Source organism: Ranitomeya imitator, chromosome 2 (genome assembly GCF_032444005.1).
Source record: "Ranitomeya imitator isolate aRanImi1 chromosome 2, aRanImi1.pri, whole genome shotgun sequence".
NCBI lineage: Eukaryota > Metazoa > Chordata > Amphibia > Anura > Dendrobatidae > Ranitomeya > Ranitomeya imitator.
In genome coordinates, this window is record NC_091283.1 from 253,490,881 (window position 1) to 253,514,145 (window position 23,265).

General features: G+C 44.3%; 1 protein-coding gene across 1 annotated transcript in view; it reads right to left on the reverse strand.

Moving 5' to 3' along the window:
• Positions 1–300: 300 nt before the first annotated feature.
• The window catches only part of LOC138662948 (gastrula zinc finger protein XlCGF57.1-like), a 70,043-nt gene continuing 47,078 nt past the window's right edge, over positions 301–23,265 (reverse strand). The window contains exon 7 of the mRNA XM_069748961.1: positions 301–1,543. Coding sequence (XP_069605062.1) covers positions 354–1,543 — 1,190 coding nt within the window. The 3' untranslated portion in view covers positions 301–353. The remainder of the gene's footprint in view (positions 1,544–23,265) is intronic.

The following is a 23,265-nucleotide window of genomic DNA, read 5'->3' on the forward strand; positions in this document are numbered from 1 at the left end:
AATCGCCTTTGTGAGGACGATGAAACCCGTAGAAATGAGTGACTTGGAGAGTGAGTGTGTATTTGTCACGTCACCCTATATACTGAACTGTGGGGTACATGTTTTTTCTATTAGTCACCTACTGACTAACCTTCAGGGGGTGAATTATTGGTATAGTTTTACATTTGGAATTAATAAAGCTTAGTTTTATCCTTTTGTCAGCAAACATGAGGAATGACAAGAGACAACCCCTTTAAGAAGATTCAATTTTGGTTAAAACTATTCCAACATTATGAACATAAAAAAGGCTTCTCCCCTATGTGATGTCTCTGATATTTATTAGCAGCTGATTTGCAAGTAAAATATTTCCCACATTAAGAAAATGAAAAAGGCTTCTCCTCTGTGTGAGTTCTCTGGTGTCTAACAAGAAGCTGTTTCCAATTAAAACATTTCCCACATTCTGAACAGGAAAAAGGCTTCTCCTCTGTGTGACTGCTCTGATGTCTAACAAGAAGCTGTTTCCAATTAAAACATTTCCCACATTCTGAACAGGAAAAAGGCTTCTGTCCTGTGTGAGTTCTCTGGTGACTAACTAGATTCCCTTTCTGGTTAAAACATTTCCCACATGATGAACAGGAAAAAGGCTTCTCCCCTGTGTGAGTTCTCTGGTGATTACCAAGATGCCATTTCTGGTTAAAACATTTCCCACATTCTGAACAGGAAAAAGGCTTCTCCCCTGTGTGACTGCTCTGATGGCTAACAAGAAGCACTTTCTGGTTAAAACATTTCCCACATTCTGAACAGGAAAAAGGCATCTCCCCTGTATGAGTTCTCTGGTGACTAACTAGACTCCCTTTGTGTTTAAAACATTTCCCACATTCTGAACAGGAAAAAGGCATCTCCCCTGTATGAGTTCTCTGGTGACTAACTAGACTCCCTTTCTGGTTAAAACATTTCCCACATTCTGAACAGTAAAAACGCTTCTTTCCTGTGTGAATTATTTTGTGTGTAACAAGATTCTCTTTGTGGGTAAAACATTTCCCACATTCTGAACAGGAAAAAGGCTTCTCCCCCGTGTGAGTTCTATGGTGTGTAACAAGCAGTGATTTATGTGCAAAACATTTCTCACATTCTGAACAGGAAAAAGGCTTCTCCCCCGTGTGAGTTCTTTGGTGAATAACAAAATGTGATTTCTGGTTAAAACATTTCCCACATTCTGAGCAGGAAAAAGGCTTCTCCCCTGTGTGGATTCTTTTGTGTCTAACCAAATATGATTTCTTGTTAAAACATTTCCCACATTCTGAACATGAAAATGACTTCTTTGCTTTAGGAGCAGATTGTTTTTTAATGCCTCTTTTGTGACTTTGATTTTCCTTAGTAGTCAGTAATGAAATAGAAGATGGGACCTGTTTCATAGGATCAGATGACAGATCTTTGCTGTGAATTGATGATGATATATCTAGTGTAACAGCAATCACTTCAGTTGTATCTGGTAGGATCTCAAGATCATCAGATTTATAAATTGAAGATGTCAGCTGTCCCTCTGATCTCCTGGTACAGTCATCTGGTAAGACAAAAACATTTTTTTTAATAAAATATCCTTGAGTTTTATATTTTTGAACATTTCTATTTAAACTGTCCATAAAAATGATAGCAGAGACGGGTGTGTCGTTACCATCTTTACCCTTTCAGGTGTCCCCCAAATCATTCTTCAACTGCCGTATCTGTAACCTAATCTACGCCCTGATCTGCGGTTGTGACAAGGTTTATGTTGGACAAACCACCCAAGAGCTGCGCCGCAGGATTCAGCAACACGTGTCTAACATCTGCATGGCCAGGACGGATAAGAGTAAGGGTAAGCAGATTACCTCAGTGGCAGCCCATTTTTTGGACATGCACAACGGCACCCCTGGAACTCTTAGGGTTATGGGGTTGGAGAGTATATTCCTTAGTATCAGGGGAGGGAGAATTACGGACGAACTACTGAGGAGGGAATCCCGATGGATATACAAGCTAAATAGCTTGGCACCCTGTGGCCTGAATGAGGAGCTGTTATATACAGGCTTCTATAAGAAAATATAGTATCGTTCGGCAGGACAGGGGGAGAGGGGTATTTTGCCTTACTTTATGTGAATACTTTTATATTATTCTGGGTGTTTTTTTTTTCTCTCCCTTTGCTTTGTCTTATTTTATCTTATTTGGTGAAAATTTTTTTTTTTTTTTAGCAATCCTTTTTCCCTTCCGAGTTTGAATATCGGGGACCATGGACGGCTATCAAGCCTTATTTCAGGACCTGCACGAATTTGAGTGGATTATGATACCTGCCACATTTTCGTATGGATATGACCCTGGATACAGACCTGTTCGTGCCTTAAGACCAAGCAAAGGATGGGGTTATGCCCATGGACTCTTATATCCTAAACGGACTAAATATAAATTATGTATATATTTTTGTTTTGTTGTATTTATTTGCTCCCCCCCCCCCTTTTTGTGCATGCTGTCCCGCCAACTATATATTATTTGTCTGGTTGGGCTTAGTATCCTCTCTCCGCATGTCCCCTTGATAGATGTTATGCTCAGGCCTCTGTATATCTCACTACTATTTATTATGGTCTGTTCATGGCCATACCTCTGTAATTCCTATTTTCACAGGGCTGGCCCCTCTTCTCATGGTTTGGCTGGGAGGGGTGCCTTTTCTAGGTTATTCCCTGTGAATTGTGGGTTTGCTTTATTCTATTTAGCCAAACGGGCTTGAATTGTCGTGTTAGGTTCTGTTTAGATACCTCTACCTGTGCGTCTTGTGTTCACATTGGCTTTCTCTCTATTATGACATGGGGGGGTCCACATGGCCTGGCTATGGCTTTATTGTGATGGCACTAAACCATTATTAGTAGGGGCCCCATGCCTGATCCCACCTATTCTAGGTGGCAGTGTACAAAAGTAAAGGTTCTTGTGTTATTGACCACTATTTGCTAAGCTTTATGCTACATGAGTATGTTCCCATCTTTTGTTGGATCCAAATAAAATGGTTTCCAGCTTTATTTATATTATTATGCATCAAACCTTATGTTTCAGATGAACTTGTACTTCGACATTATGTACCTTCTACTGCACAGTCCGCCGCTAACTAATGCAGCTTTTTTACCTATTCATGAACTGCGCTGGCGTATATGATTTGTGCTAGACAATTCCTCCTGATTAGAACTCTGGGTTATTACTGTGGGCCCAATTTCATGGGCACTACATGTATTATTATATGGGCCTTGCTAATGGTGCTACTCCATCTACGTAGGGTGATTAATTGTGACCCGATTCAAAACTTGCGCGCCTGCAATACCTGGCAGGTCACCGGCTAAACAGGTCCGGTGAGGTGGTGGATTGACGCTTGCGCGGTTTGATCTCTCTGTATGTTCTGATACTAGCGCAGCGTAATGATCACGCACATAGATCCGGTTTGGGACTTAGAATACCGATGCGTACTGTGTTTGACATGGGTTGCCTTGGCAACCTTCATCTCCAGCCGGCGCCTGCGCCATTGATGTTTGGACGGCTCCTGCGCATAATACCCGCACCTACGCCATCATCTTACACTGTCTCTGAGATTTCTATGCGTTTGAGGGTTGCCTGGGCAACTCCCTACGCAGACGAGGCGCTTGCGCAGTGCATTGTGGGAATGGCTTTCTGCGCCTGCGCTCTGTGGTTCTGTGCACGCCACTGGGACTTCCTGTCAACCATGGCTGTAACCACGCTGCTCACCTGGTATGTATTATCAAATTCTATGTATAGTATATAAAACAGGTCCACGCCACTAGATGACTGTGGACCTTGAGGAAGACGCCTCCAGCGTCTTCCGGACCCGGAAATAGATAAATCTCCGGGTCCGGATGGCATACACCCACGAGTACTAAGAGAACTAAGTAATGTAATAGATAAACCATTATTTCTTATTTTTAGTGACTCTATAGCGACAGGGTCTGTTCCGCAGGACTGGCGCATAGCAAATGTGGTGCCAATATTCAAAAAGGGCTCTAAAAGTGAACCTGGAAATTATAGGCCAGTAAGTCTAACCTCTATTGTTGGTAAAATATTTGAAGGGTTTCTGAGGGATGTTATTCTGGATTATCTCAATGAGAATAACTGTTTAACTCCATATCAGCATGGGTTTATGAGAAATCGCTCCTGTCAAACCAATCTAATCAGTTTTTATGAAGAGGTAAGCTATAGACTGGACCACGGTGAGTCATTGGACGTGGTATATCTCGATTTTTCCAAAGCGTTTGATACCGTGCCGCACAAGAGGTTGGTACACAAAATGAGAATGCTTGGTCTGGGGGAAAATGTGTGTAAATGGGTTAGTAACTGGCTTAGTGATAGAAAGCAGAGGGTGGTTATAAATGGTACAGTCTCTAACTGGGTCGCTGTGACCAGTGGGGTACCGCAGGGGTCAGTATTGGGACCTGTTCTCTTCAACATATTCATTAATGATCTGGTAGAAGGTTTACACAGTAAAATATCGATATTTGCAGATGATACAAAACTATGTAAAGCAGTTAATACAAGAGAAGATAGTATTCTGCTACAGATGGATCTGGATAAGTTGGAAACTTGGGCTGAAAGGTGGCAGATGAGGTTTAACAATGATAAATGTAAGGTTATACACATGGGAAGAGGGAATCAATATCACCATTACACACTGAACGGGAAACCACTGGGTAAATCTGACAGGGAGAAGGACTTGGGGATCCTAGTTAATGATAAACTTACCTGGAGCAGCCAGTGCCAGGCAGCAGCTGCCAAGGCAAACAGGATCATGGGGTGCATTAAAAGAGGTCTGGATACACATGATGAGAGCATTATACTGCCTCTGTACAAATCCCTAGTTAGACCGCACATGGAGTACTGTGTCCAGTTTTGGGCACCGGTGCTCAGGAAGGATATAATGGAACTAGAGAGAGTACAAAGGAGGGCAACAAAATTAATAAAGGGGATGGGAGAACTACAATACCCAGATAGATTAGCGAAATTAGGATTATTTAGTCTAGAAAAAAGACGACTGAGGGGCGATCTAATAACCATGTATAAGTATATAAGGGGACAATACAAATATCTCGCTGAGGATCTGTTTATACCAAGGAAGGTGACGGGCACAAGGGGGCATTCTTTGCGTCTGGAGGAGAGAAGGTTTTTCCACCAACATAGAAGAGGATTCTTTACTGTTAGGGCAGTGAGAATCTGGAATTGCTTGCCTGAGGAGGTGGTGATGGCGAACTCAGTCAAGGGGTTCAAGAGAGGCCTGGATGTCTTCCTGGAGCAGAACAATATTGTATCATACAATTATTAGGTTCTGTAGAAGGACGTAGATCTGGGTATTTATTATGATGGAATATAGGCTGAACTGGATGGACAAATGTCTTTTTTCGGCCTTACTAACTATGTTACTATGTTACTATGTTACTATGATACGCGTGGGTCATGCAGCTTTAGGGTCTTGGTTTTTACTCAGCCGGTAATTTGCTCTTTTTTGTGGGAAGGGGGCTCTATGCTGGGCGGCTTTTTTTCATCTTATAGCCGACCCCGGCTAGTTCCCCTGGGAAGTGTTCAGCATATCTTCATTAGTTTGCATGAACAATTTGTGCTCTATATTGGTGGAATTTAGGCTGGGAGACTAACCAGAGTATTGTAGGTGACACAGCATGCACATAGGGGCTGTGCCTTATATAAATGTGTCCCTTCCTCCCACCATTTAGACTGAATAAGCCGGTACCACTTGTTTATTAGCACATAGGGTTTGTGTCTTATCGATACTTGTTTTTTCCTCCCACCATTGTATGAACCGGTATTATTCATGATGATCAGACCCTAATATGCTGTTGTAGTATTTTACTTTGTATCATATGGACCCTCATTTCCCATTGTTTATGGGTGTTTTTAATTGTTTTTACTACAGTTGTTTGTGTGGTGTGGTTCTAATAAAATTTGTTATACTTTTGCTAATCGAGCTATGGTGATCCCATTTCTATGATGCAGTCTTTCTTCTCATAAAGTGTTTAAAAATGGCAAGCTATGTAAAAAACTTTAATTATTCATCATCAAGACAATGACAGTTCACAGTCTAATAGAAAACCTTGTTGGATGAACCAGTATTGCATGGTGTTCAACTGTTTGTTCATTCTGCCTCCCAAATATCGAATAAAAAGAAACCAATCAATGTTATGTAGGTGAAAATATTACCTATTCTCATCTCACAAAAAAGCCAAGTCCCCACTCAGGTCCATCATCTGTCAATGGAAAAACAGAGGTTCTCACACTACTAGTGGCTCAAAGGCTTTTGAAAAGTATAAACCAATCCAGCAAAATCCGCTCTCACTTCTGAGTCTTGCAGTGTGCTCAAACCACATTTAGGATCCCTGTATTTAGCAATATTATAGTGAGAATAATCCACTTACCGTATATACTCGAGTATAAGCTGACCCGAGTATAAGCCGACCCCCCTAATTTTGTGACAAAAAACTGGGAAAACTTAATGAGTATAAGTCTAGGGTGAAAAATGCAGCATCTACCGGTAAATTTCAAAAGTAAAAATAGATACCAATAAAAGTAAAATAAATTGAGACATCAGTATGTTAAGTGTTTTTGAATATCCATATTGAATTAGGAGCCCCATATAATGCTCCATAAAGTTTGATGGGCCCCATTAGATGCTCCATATTAAAATATGCCCCATATAATCCTGCATAAAGGGTAATAAGGGGCCCATAAGATGCTCCATAGAGATTTGCCCTATATAGTGCTGCACAAACATTATGGCCCCATAAGATGCTCCATGCTCCATACAGACACTTGCCCCATATAGTGCTGCACAAGTGTTATGGCCCTATAAGATCATCCATACAGACACTGCCCCTTATAGTGCTGCACAAGCGTTATGGCCCCATAAGATCATCCATACAGTCACTTACCCCTTATAATGCTGCACAAGCGTTATGGCCCCATAAGATGCTCCATACAGACACTGCCCCTTATAGTGCTGCACAAGCGTTATGGCCCCATAAGATGCTCCGTACAGTCACTGCCCCTTATAATGCTGCACAAGCGTTATGGCCCCATAAGATGCTCTATACAGTCACTGCCCCATATAGTGCTGCACAAGTGTTATGGCCCCATAAGATGCTCCATACAGTCACTTGCCCCATATAGTGCTGCACAAGCGTTATGGCCCCATAAGATGCTCCATACAGTCACTTACCCCTTATAATGCTGCACAAGCGTTATGGCCCCTGTTGTGAATTCTGTGGCTGAATTCACTCCTGTGGTCACAAGTGGTACTGCAGCTTCTGAGCTTCCTCCCTCAGGTGTTCTGCAGAGCTCGTTGGCTGCTTTTTTATTTAACTCCGCCTGATTCTGTCTTCCTTGCTCCTTGTCAATGTTCCAGTGTTGGATCTGAGCTTCTGGATCTTTCCTCTGGCCTGCTGCTCTGCTTAGATAAGTGCTTCTTTGCTTTTGTTGCTACTTTTTCTGTCCAGCTTGTCAATTCGTTTTGCTGGAAGCTCTGAGACGCAAAGGGTGTACCGCCGTGCCGTTAGTTCGGCACGGTGGGTCTTTTTGCCCCCTTTGCGTGGTTTTTTGTAGACTGCAAAGTTCTCTTTGCTATCCTCGCTCTATCTAGAATATCAGGCCTCACTTTGCTGAATCTATTTCATCCCTACGTTTGTCTTTTCATCTTGCTAACAGTCATTATATGTGGGGGGCTGCCTTTTCCTTTGGGGTATTTCTCTGAGGCAAGTCAGGCTTGTTTTTCTATCTTCAGGCTAGTCAGCTCCTCAGGCTGTGCCGAGTTGCATAGGCAGTGTCAGGCGCAATCCACAGCTGCCTTTAGTTGTGTTTAGGATAGGTTCAGGTATTGCGGTCTACAGAGATTCCACGTCTCAGAGCTCGTTCTATTGTTTTTGGGTTTTGTCAGATCACTGTATGTGCTCTGATTGCTGGCACACTGTGTCACTGGATTGCCTTCATAACAGTACAAGGAGCCAACCTAATGATTCTCAATAGAGGGAAAAAAGAAGTTCTGACATCATTTTTTTTTTCTCAGCTCAGTGTTCAGTTTTTGTTTTTTTTTTGCCCTAGACATTTGGGTGTTTCAGGACACAGGTGTGGACATGGATATTCAGGGTCTGTGCTCTTCAATGGATAATCTCGTTACAAATGTACAAAGGATTCAAGATACTATTGATCAGAAATCTATGTTAGAACCAAGAATTCCTATTCCTGATTTGTTTTTTGGTGATAGAACTAAGTTTCTTAATTTCAAAAATAATTGTAAGCTATTTCTGGCCTTGAAACCTCATTCTTCTGGTAATCCTATTCAACAGGTTTTGATTATTATTTCTTTTTTGCGCGGCGACCCTCAGGACTGGGCATTTTCTCTTGCGCCAGGAGACCCTGCATTGAGTAATGTCAATGCGTTTTTCCTGGGGCTCGGATTACTTTACGATGAGCCTAATTCAGTGGATCAGGCTGAGAAAAATTTGCTGGCTTTGTGCCAGGGTCAGGATGATATAGAAGTATATTGCCAGAAATTTAGGAAGTGGTCAGTACTCACTCTGTGGAATGAATCTGCGCTGGCAGCTTTGTTCAGAAAGGGTCTCTCTGAGGCTCTTAAGGATGTCATGGTGGGTTTTCCTATGCCTGCTGGTTTGAATGAGTCTATGTCTTTGGCCATTCAGATCGGTCGACGCTTGCGCGAGCGTAAATCTGTGCACCATTTGGCGGTATTGTCTAAGATTAAACCTGAGCCTATGCAGTGCGATAGGACTATGACCAGAGTTGAACGGCAAGAACACAGACGTCTGAATGGTCTGTGTTTCTACTGTGGTGATTCCACTCATGCTATTTCTGATTGTCCTAAGCGCACTAAGCGTTTCGATAGGTCTGCCATCATTGGTACTGTACAATCCAAATTCCTTCTGTCCATTACCTTGATATGCTCTTTGTCATCGTATTCTGTCATGGCGTTTGAGGATTCAGGCGCTGCCCTGAATCTGATGGATTTGGATTATGCTAAACGTTGTGGGTTTTTCTTGGAGCCTTTGCGGTGTCCTATTCCGTTGAGAGGAATTGATGCTACACCTTTGGCCAAGAATAAACCTCAGTACTGGACCCAGCTGACCATGTGCATGGCTCCTGCACATCAGGAAGTTATTCGCTTTCTGGTGCTACATAATCTGCATGATGTGGTCGTGTTGGGGTTGCCATGGCTGCAAACCCATAATCCTGTATTGGATTGGAACTCTATGTCGGTATCCAGCTGGGTTGTCAGGGGGTACATGGTGATGTTCCATTTTTGTCTATTTCGTCATCCACTCCTTCTGAGGTCCCAGAGTTCTTGTCTGATTATCAGGATGTATTTGAAGAGCCCAAGTCCGATGCCCTACCTCCGCATAGGGATTGTGATTGTGCTATCAATTTGATTCCTGGTAGTAAATTCCCTAAAGGTCGATTATTTAATTTATCCGTGCCTGAACACGCCGCTATGCGCAGTTATGTGAAGGAATCCCTGGAGAAGGGACATATTCGCCCATCGTCATCACCACTGGGAGCAGGGTTCTTTTTTGTAGCCAAGAAGGATGGTTCGCTGAGACCGTGTATTGATTACCGCCTTCTTAATAAGATCACCGTTAAATTTCAGTATCCCTTGCCATTGTTATCTGACTTGTTTGCTCGGATTAAGGGGGCTAGTTGGTTCACTAAGATAGATCTTCGTGGTGCGTATAATCTGGTGAGAATCAGGCAAGGAGATGAATGGAAAACTGCATTTAATACGTCCGAGGGTCATTTTGAGTATCTAGTGATGCCGTTCGGACTTGCCAATGCTCCATCTGTGTTTCAGTCTTTTATGCATGACATCTTCCGTGAGTATCTGGATAAATTCCTGATTGTTTACTTGGATGACATTTTGATCTTCTCAGATGATTGGGACTCTCATGTGAAGCAGGTCAGAATGGTTTTCCAGGTCCTGCGTGCTAATTCTTTGTTTGTGAAGGGATCAAAGTGTCTCTTCGGTGTGCAGAAAGTTTCATTTTTGGGCTTCATCTTTTCCCCTTCTACTATCGAGATGGATCCGGTTAAGGTCCAAGCCATCCAGGATTGGACTCAGCCGACATCTCTGAAAAGTCTGCAAAAATTCCTGGGCTTTGCTAATTTTTATCGTCGCTTCATCTGTAATTTTTCTAGCATTGCCAAACCATTGACCGATTTGACCAAGAAGGGTGCTGATTTGGTTAATTGGTCTTCTGCTGCTGTGGAAGCTTTTCAGGAGTTGAAGCATCGTTTTTGTTCTGCCCCTGTGTTGTGTCAACCAGATGTTTCTCTTCCGTTCCAGGTCGAGGTTGATGCTTCTGAGATTGGAGCAGGGGCGGTTTTGTCACAGAGAGGTTCTGGTTGCTCAGTGTTGAAACCATGTGCTTTCTTTTCCAGGAAGTTTTCGGCTGCTGAGCGTAATTATGATGTGGGCAACCGAGAGTTGCTGGCCATGAAGTGGGCATTCGAGGAATGGCGTCATTGGCTTGAAGGAGCTAAGCATCGCGTGGTGGTATTGACTGATCATAAGAACCTTACTTATCTCGAGTCTACCAAGCGCTTGAATCCTAGACAGGCCCGTTGGTCGTTATTTTTTGCCCGCTTCGATTTTGTGATTTCGTACCTTCCGGGCTCTAAAAATGTGAAGGCGGATGCTCTGTCTAAGAGTTTTGTGCCCGACTCTCCGGGTTCATCTGAGCCGGCGAGTATCCTCAAGGAAGGAGTCATTGTGTCTGCCATCTCCCCTGATTTGCGGCGAGTGTTGCAAAAATTTCAGGCGAATAAACCTGATCGTTGTCCGGCGGAGAAACTGTTCGTCCCTGATAGGTGGACTAGTAAAGTTATCTCTGAACTTCATTGTTCGGTGTTGGCTGGTCATCCTGGAATCTTTGGTACCAGAGAGTTAGTGGCTAGATCCTTCTGGTGGCCATCTCTGTCACGGGATGTACGTACTTTTGTGCAGTCCTGTGGGATTTGTGCTAGGGCTAAGCCCTGCTGTTCACGTGCCAGTGGGTTGCTTTTGCCCTTGCCGGTCCCAAAGAGGCCTTGGACACATATTTCGATGGATTTCATTTCTGACCTTCCCGTTTCTCAAAAGATGTCAGTTATTTGGGTGGTCTGTGATCGCTTTTCTAAAATGGTCCATCTGGTGCCCTTGGTTAAATTGCCTTCCTCCTCTGATTTGGTGCCTTTGTTCTTCCAGCATGTGGTTCGTTTGCATGGCATTCCTGAGAATATTGTTTCTGACAGAGGTTCCCAGTTTGTTTCAAGGTTTTGGCGAGCCTTTTGTGGTAGGATGGGCATTGACCTATCTTTTTCCTCGGCTTTCCATCCTCAGACTAATGGCCAGACCGAACGAACCAATCAGACCTTGGAAACATATCTGAGATGTTTTGTTTCTGCAGACCAGGATGATTGGGTGTCCTTTTTGCCGTTGGCTGAGTTCGCCCTTAATAATCGGGCCAGCTCGGCTACCTTGGTTTCTCCATTTTTCTGCAATTCTGGGTTCCATCCTCGTTTCTGTTCAGGACAGGTTGAGTCTTCAGACTGTCCTGGTGTGGATTCTGTGGTGGACAGGTTGCAGCAGATCTGGACTCAGATAGTGGACAATTTGACCTTGTCCCAGGAGAAGGCTCAACTTTTCGCTAATCGCAGACGCCGTGTGGGTCCCCGACTTCGTGTTGGGGATCTGGTTTGGTTATCTTCTCGTCATATTCCTATGAAGGTTTCCTCTCCTAAATTTAAACCTCGTTTTATTGGTCCGTATAGGATTTCTGAGATTCTCAATCCTGTGTCTTTTCGTCTGACCCTCCCAGACTCCTTTTCCATACATAATGTATTCCATAGGTCGTTGTTGCGGAGATACTTGGCACCTATGGTTCCTTCTGTTGAGCCTCCTGCCCCGGTTTTGGTGGAGGGGGAATTGGAGTATATTGTGGAGAAAATTTTGGATTCTCGTGTTTCTAGACGGAAACTCCAGTATCTGGTTAAATGGAAGGGTTATGCTCAGGAAGATAATTCCTGGGTTTTTGCCTCTGATGTCCATGCTCCAGATCTTGTTCGTGCCTTTCATGTGGCTCATCCTGGTCGGCCTGGGGGCTCTGGTGAGGGTTCGGTGACCCCTCCTCAAGGGGGGGGTACTGTTGTGAATTCTGTGGCTGAATTCACTCCTGTGGTCACAAGTGGTACTGCAGCTTCTGAGCTTCCTCCCTCAGGTGTTCTGGTGAGCTCGTTGGCTGCTTTGTTATTTAACTCCGCCTGATTCTGTCTTCCTTGCTCCTTGTCAATGTTCCAGTGTTGGATCTGAGCTTCTGGATCTTTCCTGTGGCCTGCTGCTCTGCTTAGATAAGTGCTTCTTTGCTTTTGTTGCTACTTTTTCTGTCCAGCTTGTCAATTCGTTTTGCTGGAAGCTCTGAGACGCAAAGGGTGTACCGCCGTGCCGTTAGTTCGGCACGGTGGGTCTTTTTGCCCCCTTTGCGTGTTTTTTTGCTTTAGGGGTTTTTGTAGACTGCAAAGTTCTCTTTGCTATCCTCGCTCTATCTAGAATATCGGGCCTCACTTTGCTGAATCTATTTCATCCCTACGTTTGTCTTTTCATCTTGCTAACAGTCATTATATGTGGGGGGCTGCCTTTTCCTTTGGGGTATTTCTCTGAGGCAAGTCAGGCTTGTTTTTCTATCTTCAGGCTAGTCAGCTCCTCAGGCTGTGCCGAGTTGCATAGGTAGTGTCAGGCGCAATCCACAGCTGCCTTTAGTTGTGTTTAGGATAGTTTCAGGTATTGCGGTCTACAGAGATTCCACGTCTCAGAGCTCGTTCTATTGTTTTTGGGTTTTGTCAGATCACTGTATGTGCTCTGATTGCTGGCACACTGTGTCACTGGATTGCCTTCATAACAGGCCCCATAAGATGCTCCATACAGACACTGCCCCTTATAATGCTGCACAAGCGTTATGGCCCCATAAGATGCTCTATACAGTCACTGCCCCATATAGTGCTGCACAAGCGTTATGGCCCCATAAGATGCTCTATACAGTCACTGCCCCATATAGTGCTGCACAAGTGTTATGGCCCCATAAGATGCTCCGTACAGCCACTGCCCCTTATAATGCTGCACAAGAGTTATGGCTACATAAGATGCTCCGTACAGCCACTTGCCCCATATAGTGCTGCACAAGTGTTTTGGCCCCATAAGATGCTCCGTACAGTCACTGCCCCTTATAGTGCTGCACAAGTGTTATGGCCCCATAAGATGCTCCATACAGCCACTTACCCCATATAGTGCTGCACAAGTGTTATGGCCCCATAAGATGCTCCATACAGACACTGCCCCTTATAATGCTGCACAAGTGTTATGGCCCCATAAGATGCTCCGTACAGTCACTGCCCCTTATAGTGCTGCACAAGCGTTATGGCGCCATAAGATGCTCCGTACAGTCACTGCCCCTTATAATGCTGCACAAGTGTTATGGCCCCATAAGATGCTCCGTACAGTCACTGCCCCATATAATGCTGCACAAGAGTTATGGCCTAAACAATAATCTTTATTTCAAAACCATTAGATTAAAACAAGCACGACATCCCAACTCCTTATGGTAGGAGTGGGTCTATAAAAAGCCCGGTTTTGGTGGGAGAAGGGCAAAGGTACAGGGAGCAAAAAAAATTGATAAAAAATCCTATATATCCCTAATATCTGCTCCCTGCCTATCTGCGGAGGTTGGCACCCTCTTGGACGCAATATGGCGCCCCCGCTCCTCGTCGGCTGGTCCTAAATACCCTACAAGTCTCTTAATGTGATGATGTCTAATAGAGTAAACCGACAACCCACACACACCAAATACCAGGTAATAAATCACCAACGTAAAAGCCCAGCCGGGCTGGTCTGACCGTACAGAGCCCTATACTCTATAATACTCCGCTGATAGCTATGGCTAGTATGCCCTAGGGAATCCCTAACCAAGAAACCCTGCCTATCAGCGGAGGTTGGCACCCTCTTGAACGCAAATGGCGCCCCCGCTCCTCGGCGGCTGACCCTGCTGACCCTCACTGTGTCCCTACACACGTAGGTGGATACTACAGACGAGGGGTGCCTGAGGGACTAAAACGGTGACCCGTGACTCTGAATTCTTCTAGCTTCGGACAGACCATACAAAATACACACAACAACACACACAAGCTGATATAAGCAACACTATATTGAGTATCTTGTTGCAAAGACAATATGTACATGAGTAGAGATATTTTTATTCTAATAATTTTGCAAAGAATAATATATCCAAATAACTACAGGGTATTTCTAAGGTGCTTCAAGCGGGGTGACTGATAAACGTAATACCCCCACCATCTGAGGAAATACAGATAGACCAAGATACACTATCCTCAGTGTTGAAGCCAAAACTTAGTATCCCAAAATGCACTCATGTTAAATACATGTCAATAAAGCATCTAAGTTTGTTGAAATTTACATAAATAAAATTAGAAAACCTGATCCACTTATCTGCGGTCAGGTTTCGCCTCTACGCGTTTCCCCCCCATGATGTGGTTCCTCAGGAGGCATATGGGAAAATAGACTTCCGTGTGTTCAAGTCACATCAGAGATGAATGCTGTGCCCGGTTGTGGGTGCAGGGAGTACACCGGCCAAAAACGCCCCCCTTAAATAGTCCCTGCCTTTAAGATGAAAAAATGTAGGGGCTATAAATCATACATACATACCGCTGTTTATATCGTCCCATCACTACAATAGCATAAGGCGCCCCATGGTAGCTGTATACACTCTCCGCCGCCATTGCTGCGTGGCCCCTCAGCGTTATCTCACAGCGCGTGCGCCGCTCCCAGGCACTAGAGGTAAAAGTGCCCGGAACGCGACTGCGCATGCGCATGGCCGCCATTTTCCTATGTATCGTCTCCCACAGAAGAGAGACCACACAGACACCCGGCCGCCATTTTCCTGTGTACCATCTCGAAATTGGAGCCCCACATAAGATATGTTCACCCTCTGGCATCATTGCTTTGCGGCCCCTTGATTAACCAGCAGCCCATGCGCCGTGTCCAGGCGCTGAAGGTAGAAGCGCCCAGGACGCGACTGCGCATGCGTACAGCCCCCATTCTCCCATGTGTCATTTCACACACGGGAGGGACTGCGCAAGAACCCGGCCGCCATTTTTCTGTGTACCACCTCAAACCAAAGGGAAGACTGCGCAGGAGCCAAAAACCTAGGACCCCGACAAGTCAAGCGTCATACTTACAACGCTGAGCCGCGCTGAGCCGCGTCCAAGAGGGTGCCAACCTCCGCAGATAGGCAGGGAGCAGATATTAGGGATATATAGGATTTTTTATCAATTTTTTTTGCTCCCTGTACCTTTGCCCTTCTCCCACCAAAACCGGGCTTTTTATAGACCCACTCCTACCATAAGGAGTTGGGATGTCGTGCTTGTTTTAATCTAATGGTTTTGAAATAAAGATTATTGTTTAGGTTAGTTGTTTTTGTTTTTTTCTATTTGAGACTAATTCTGGCTTATCAGAAATTGTACTTTTTTCAGATTTGCTTTGGTATTATGGCTGGTTTTCAGTCAGGGCCTATCTGTTCTGAAACATGGGTGAGTGAGGCGGATCGGGTGTTCTCAGTTGACTCAGGCTACACAGGCACAGACTCTAATCCATCTATATATTCGACTTTTAAGGAGCTTACTGGTTGTTATAAAAAATATTTAAAATATCTTTGGGAAACAAAGGCGTTAGAGAATTACATTAAGAACAACATTGTACCAAGGGGTCTACGAGTAAATATCTCCCCGTCCCCAAGAGTGAGTAACCCGTGCCTTCTGAAAGCCTGGCGGGAGGAGTCTGTGGCTTCGTCGGTCAGGTTTATGAAATTATTGTTGGAGGAGGAAAAGAAGATCTTAGACACCACATCGAAACAACTGAATGAACTAATAGAGAAAACGTTACAGTTCAAATCCAATCCCGACTTTAATAAAAAAGAGAGCACCTTACAAATTTCGGTAGAACGGTATCAGAACCAACTAAAAAATCGTAAACACACACAGTTTATGCGAGATTCGGAAGAGTTTAAATCTGATAAGGCATATAATTTTTCAGGTCGTGTGGATTCTGTTTCGGAGATCTCTTCCTCCGAGGCAGAATTTTCGGATACAGAAGGATCAGGGGGTTACTGGAGACAAAGAGGGAGAGGGGGTTATTCATTGTATAGGGGGAAGAAAAAATGGCAGAGACAAAGAGGTTTTGGGGGAGGTCATCGGGGTGGCGGAGGTCACAATCAGAACTTTATGGGTCAAACAAATGGAGCCAGTGGCTTCGGAGCACCCACGAGACCTTCAGCCTCATTTCCCGCATCCTCCATGTCGTCTGCATCTACACTCTCCTCTACCTCCTCTTTTTTAGAGCAGGGACCCCCGGGGGGGTACGATTTGAGGAAACGAATGTAAGAACTCCATATGATGAAAATCAGATTATAAATCTTAGTACCCATGTTTTGTCACCTGGAGAGGTCAGTGTGCTAAAAAAGGGGCTTACGTTTGTCCCCACCACATGGTTTAGTACTTTCTCATGGGTCAAGGACTTGAATCTTTATTGTCGTAAACTAAAATGGAAGAAATTTTTTTCCTTACACAACAAACAGCAGTGTTTGGAACTTGGTATATCAGAGGAAGATTTGGAGGGACTTAATGCCTTGACAGATCTCCTAGAGGAAAATGAAAGGGGGAGAGGTTCGGGTCCACAGACTGACCTGAAATTAAAAAGTAATAGAATGCCCCCGCCGGGAGATTACACGAATATCGACGTCTTTCTGCAGGTGGTGGAGGATGACCTCAAAAGAATTGGTCGGAGAAACAGTAATGCACCGCCCAACTTAAGTGATGAGGAATGGGAGGCATTGGATAGTTTGGAGAAAAATGACCAAATTATAGTTAAACCATCCGATAAAGGAGGCAATTTGGTCATCCTCGACCGCCAGAGATATGTCGGTATGTGCAAATTGATCCTTAATGATAGAGAGACCTATGGCATACTTGAGAATGACCCGACTGAGAGGTTTATTGGATTGTTGAAAACAATTTTGGATACCGGTCTAGACGAAAAGTTGATTTCCTTTAATGAATACAGGTTCCTGACCCCGCGCACTCCGATGATCCCGACCTTCTATGCCCTCCCCAAAGTCCATAAGGGTCTTTCCCCTCTTAAAGGGCGTCCCATAGTCTCGGGTGTTGGCTCACTAAGTCAGAATGTTGGTATCTATATAGGCAACATCTTACGTCCGTTTGTGATATCATTACCCTCATATGTGCGAGACACGTCGGACCTACTCCAGAAGATAGATGGTATTGTGGTGGAACAGGGAACAATTCTAGGCTCAATAGACGTGGAAGCGTTATATAGTAGCATTCCCCATGTTATGGGTCTGAGGGCGCTAGATTACTATTTGAGGACTAGGGCCATTTTCTTTGAGAAACATAACAACTTTGTGGTAAAGTTGATGGAGTTTGTGTTAACCCACAACTACTTCCTGTTTGACGGTAAGTACTTCCACCAGCTCAGGGGGACCGCGATGGGCTGCTCTTGTGTGCCCTCGTATGCAAATCTCCTCCTGGGCTGGTGGGAGGAAACCGTGGTGTTCTCTGGAGTAGAGGAGTGGTGGACCAACAAGATATCAGCTTGGTATCGTTATATAGACGACGTGTTCGTCATATGGAGAGGTACAGAAACGGAATTCAGCAGTTTTGTACAAGGGCTAAATAACAACGGCTTTGGTCTCAGATTCACGTCGGAAAGTGATAGATGTGAACTAGCTTTTTTGGACGTGAAAATCACTGTTAATACCAATGGGATGCTAGATACAAGACTATTTCGAAAGCCAACAGCCACGAATGCACTTCTTAGGTGGGAGAGTCATCATCCGGCTCCCCTTAAGAGGGGCATCCCTCGTGGCCAATACCTGAGAACAAGGAGAAACTGCTCCAGCACTGCTACTTTCAGGGCACAAGCGTATGATCTGAGGGAGAGGTTCCGGGATCGGGGCTATCCGGACGAGGTGTTGGATCCAGCCTTTAGAAATGCTCTGGGTAGGGAGAGAGGAGCTCTCCTACAGACCCATAAGAAACCAGAGGTCGATAACATCACGAGGATCATTGGAACCTATGATAATCAGTCCGACTGGGTTTTTAACATCCTCAAAAAACATTGGAGCATTCTACAACTGGATGAAACTCTGGCAGGTTTCATCCCGGATAGACCCCAGATCACCTTTCGTAGGGGAAGATCCCTAAAAGATCGACTCGTACACAGCCACTATAAAAGACCTAAACGTGAAAGTACATGGTTGGATAGACGTATTAATGGCACGTTTAGATGCGGCAATTGTTCCTTTTGTGATTTTGTAGCACCAGGCAAAAGTTTTACCAGTGCATCGAGTGGAAGACTTTTCTTTTGCAGGGACTTTGCCAACTGTAAGACCATTGGTGTGGTCTATATGGCTACATGTACATGTCCTAAAAACTATATCGGAAAGACGAAAAGAGAACTTAGAAGGAGGATTGGGGAACACTTAGGTGACATAAAGAATGCTAGAGATACCCCGATAGCACGACATGTATGGGAGACACATCAGGGTGACAGTAGGGTTCTCTCGTTCTGTGTCCTAGAGGTGGTAAAACAAAATGGAAGGAGAGGTGATTGGGATAGGGTTATTCTCCAAAAAGAAACCCAGTGGATCTTTAGGATGGGGTCAGTGGTCCCTGGAGGACTGAATGAGCGGTTAACCTATGGTTGCTTTGTGTGAATTGTTTACGCCAGTTCTGTTTTTTGCTCCCATTTCTTCCCTGGTGTTAACTTTGTAAGACTGCAGGCCTATTAGATGGCGTGCAGTAAATTTATTTAAATATTAGGGGGTGTTTTGTTTATCCGTCATTTATGCGCACCCCAATTTATCGATATATCAGTGAAGTTGGATTAGTTGGTTGTGGGTGTAGCGTACGCTTTCTAGGTCACATACCATCACGTACCATCATCTGTTTTTGGAGATTAAATTCTGCAATAATAAATCTGTGTATAATTATATTTATTCTGCATTATGTTTGCCCAATTTTAATGAATATGCCTTTTGATACTAGTACTATGTAGGAGCCCATGTATAGTTTATTATAGAATACCACTGTTTGGAGAGATTAATGGGGCATACGACTAATGTCAGTGGTGCAGGAGCAATGTAGCGATCCTTGCGCGGCTCAGCGTTGTAAGTGTGACGCTTGACTTATGTCGGGGTCCTAGGTTTTTGGCTCCTGCGCAGGGACTGCGCAAGAACCCGGCCGCCATTTTTCTGTGTACCACCTCAAACCAAAGGGAAGACTGCGCAGGAGCCAAAAACCTAGGACCCCGACAAGTCAAGCGTCATACTTACAACGCTGAGCCGCGCTGAGCCGCGTCCAAGAGGGTGCCAACCTCCGCAGATAGGCAGGGAGCAGATATTAGGGATATATAGGATTTTTTATCAATTTTTTTTGCTCCCTGTACCTTTGCCCTTCTCCCACCAAAACCGGGCTTTTTATAGACCCACTCCTACCATAAGGAGTTGGGATGTCGTGCTTGTTTTAATCTAATGGTTTTGAAATAAAGATTATTGTTTAGGTTAGTTGTTTTTGGTTTTTTCTATTTGAAACTAATTCTGGCTTATCAGAAATTGTACTTTTTACAAGAGTTATGGCCCCATAAGATGCTCCGTACAGCCACTTGCCCCATATAGTGCTGCACAAGTGTTATGGCCCCATAAGATGCTCCGTACAGTCACTGCCCCTTATTTTTTTTTTTATCAGATAGATTTTTATTATCCGCAAAGAATAAACAATCAGAATATTTCTCATGGCAATGTTTCATTAAACATTTACAGATAACTTTTTCCCCCCCGACCCAGAGCCCCCCCACCCCGCCCAACCCCAGAGACCTCAGCCAGAGCCACCCCACTTCCCATCATCATACAAACATTTGAATAAACATCCGTTATATTTCCATTGAATACTAGGTTCCCTATATTCTCATTTATCATCCTAATTCAAGTCCATCCACGGTTGCCACAGCTTGTGGAAGATGTCCAGCTTATTCCTTTTGGTGTAGATACTTTTCTCCAAAGTAAGTATATGCTCCGCTTGCTTAAGAAAGTCTCTTCTTGTTGGAGGTTCCTCTCTAATCCAAAATTTGGCGATCAATTTCCTAGCAATGAATAACAATCGTGCAATAGCTATTTTAAACATGTTGTCCGTAACAATTTCCTCCACATATCCCAATATGCAAGTCAGTGGAACCCTAGGGACAGAACATCCATACACCAGTTCAATACGATTTAAAACAACTATCCAGAAGGAGGACAGTCTAGGGCACTGCCACATCATATGCAATATTCCCGCCTGGGATTGTGAGCACCGAGGGCAGTCCGAGTTCTGCCTAAGCCCAGCTTTGAACAACCTGTCAGGGGTTCTATAGGCCCTATGGATTACGAATAACTGTGATAGCCTGCCTGGTTCACTCATTGATATCTTGGGCACATATTCTAGGACCGACTCCCATCTATCATTGTCAATTATTCCCAATTCAGCTTCCCATTTCCCTTTGGCTCGGATGGGATATTTTTCCAGGAAAGAAAAAAGTAGAAACCCATATATTTCTGAAATCGCCCCCTTCGTGCAGCTATTCTTAAGGATATAGTCGATCATGAGATCAATCTGTACCACTATGGCTCCCCTTTTATTCTGTGCCTGATAAGCATGAGAGATACGATTATACTGGAACAATTCAGACCATGGCAACTGAAATTCTTCCTGCAACTCCTCAAATGATTTAAGTCTGCCCTGACTTATCAGCTGCCCCAGCCGTTTAATACCTGCTGCAGACCAAAAGTGAAAACCCTCCCTCTGCCTAAATTCCGGTAGATAAATGTTATCCCAAATAGGCGAGAATCTGGTGAACCCACTCACTTCCCTAATGAGTTTGACTTTTTCCCATACTCTGTGAATTAATTTGATAGTGCACCCATGTGAACCCATTTTTTTGAATTGTCCTCCCTCCAAAATGTCACTCAAAACGTCTGCCTGTAGTAAGAACCTCAAGCTATTAGGTATTTGCACACTCCCTGCCTCCTCCCCCCATCCTTTGAGATGTTGACACTGTGCTGCTAAGAAGTATAACCATGGATTAGGAAGTGCAAGACCCCCCTCTGTTTTGGCCCTCTGAAGTATCTCCTGTTTAAACCTAGGACTCTTTCCTCCCCATATTAATTCCCCAAACAAAGACCTAATCTTACGGAATCTGCATTGTGTACTCCAAATGGGAGAGTTATGTAGCACGTACAACAACTGTGACATTACAATCATCTTTAAGAGGTTCACCCTACCAACCACCGATAAATGTAATTTGTTCCATGCCGCAATCTTGGTACGAATTTTCTGCATTAATGGACTTAAATTCAGTTCCTCAAAGGTAGTTAGAGGAAGAGCAATCTGAATACCCAAATATTTGAATTTTTGAACAATCTTTAATTTTGTGGTTATCGCCCTCTCTCCACTGCCCATACTGTCCCCCTCAATCAACAACATACAAGACTTATCCCAGTTTATTGTGAGACCTGAAAACCGACCAAACTCCTCAATCAAAGCAACCGCATTGCACAGGGACCTTTCAGAATCCTCCAGGAACAACAAAATATCGTCAGCATATAATGCAATTTTGTCTTCCCTCCTACCATAGATGTAACCTCTAACCTCCTGAGCACCTCTTATTTTAGCCGCTAACGGCTCCACGGCCAGAGCGAAGAGCAACGGGGACAGCGGACACCCCTGTCTGGTACCCCTAAACAGCGGGAAACTCTCTGACAAATTATTATTAACTCTAATTTTTGCCGTTGGGAACGAGTACAGCAACTTAACCCAGGAGATGAATTTTGGACCAAACCCCAGGAGATCCAGTACCGACCACAAGTAACTCCACTCCACACAATCAAAGGCCTTGTGGGCATCTAAAGACACCACAACTCTTTTTCCGGCATTGTCTGCAGGAATTTGCATATTTAAAAATAGCCTTCTCAAGTTAATTGCCGTGGATTTATTGGGCATAAAGCCAGACTGGTCTGGGTGAATCAATTTATCGATCACTTGGGTCAGCCTGTTTGCCAGGGCCTTCGCCAAAATCTTTATGTCAGCCGTTAGAAGTGAAATTGGTCTATACGACTCTGGCTGTTGAGGATCTTTATCAGCTTTAGGAATAACCACCACGATGGCCTCTCTCATTGATGGGGGCAGCACTCCCCTCTCCAACGACTCAGAGAACACTCGCTCCAATTTGGGCATTAACTCTGCATTAAGAATTTTATAAACCTCTACTGGGATACCGTCCGTCCCCGGAGCCTTGCCCCCTGCCATATTCGCCAAAACCGCCTTCAATTCTTCCTCCCCAAGCGGTCTATCCATCCACTCCCTTTCCTCTCTACCTAGTCTGGGTAAGTCAACCTCTTTCAGATATCTATTCATTTCCTCAGGACTTTTATCCACCCTAGAGGAATATAATTTACTATAAAATCTCCGAAAAACGTCTAAAATTTCCCCCCCCCTGAGTAACCGTTTTACCTTCCTCTGTTCTTATGGAGTATACATGTGAAGAATCCCGCTGCGCAGAAACCACCACCGAGAGCAAATGTCCTACCTTCTCTCCCTCAGAATAAAATGTTTCCTTTTGAAAGGCTCTCAACCTATCTGCCCTACGCATATGGAGTTCATCGACCGCTACCTGAGCCGCCCTCATACGAAGTTGTGCTTCTCTTGAATTCTGAGAGGCCAGTGTCTCTTCCGCCACCCTCAGTTCCTCCATCACTGCATTGTCTTGAATTTTAGACTTAGTTTTATGTCTCGAGATGTCCCGGAATAAAATTCCTCTCAGGTATGCCTTCATGGTGTCCCACACTACAAGATTCCCCGCACTCCCTTCATTTATCCTGAAAAACTCCCCGAGTTCAGTTCCCACCTGTTCCATATCCAAATACTGTAGCCAGGAGGGGTGAAATTTCCATCCCAACCCCGTCAGACCACTCTTCCCAGTCATTTGTACAGAGACCAGTACTGGGCTATGGTCCGATATTACTCTAGGCCTATACTCCACCTCGTGTATTAGATTATTCACCCCCCCATTTCCCAAAGCCACATCAATGCGAGATAAAG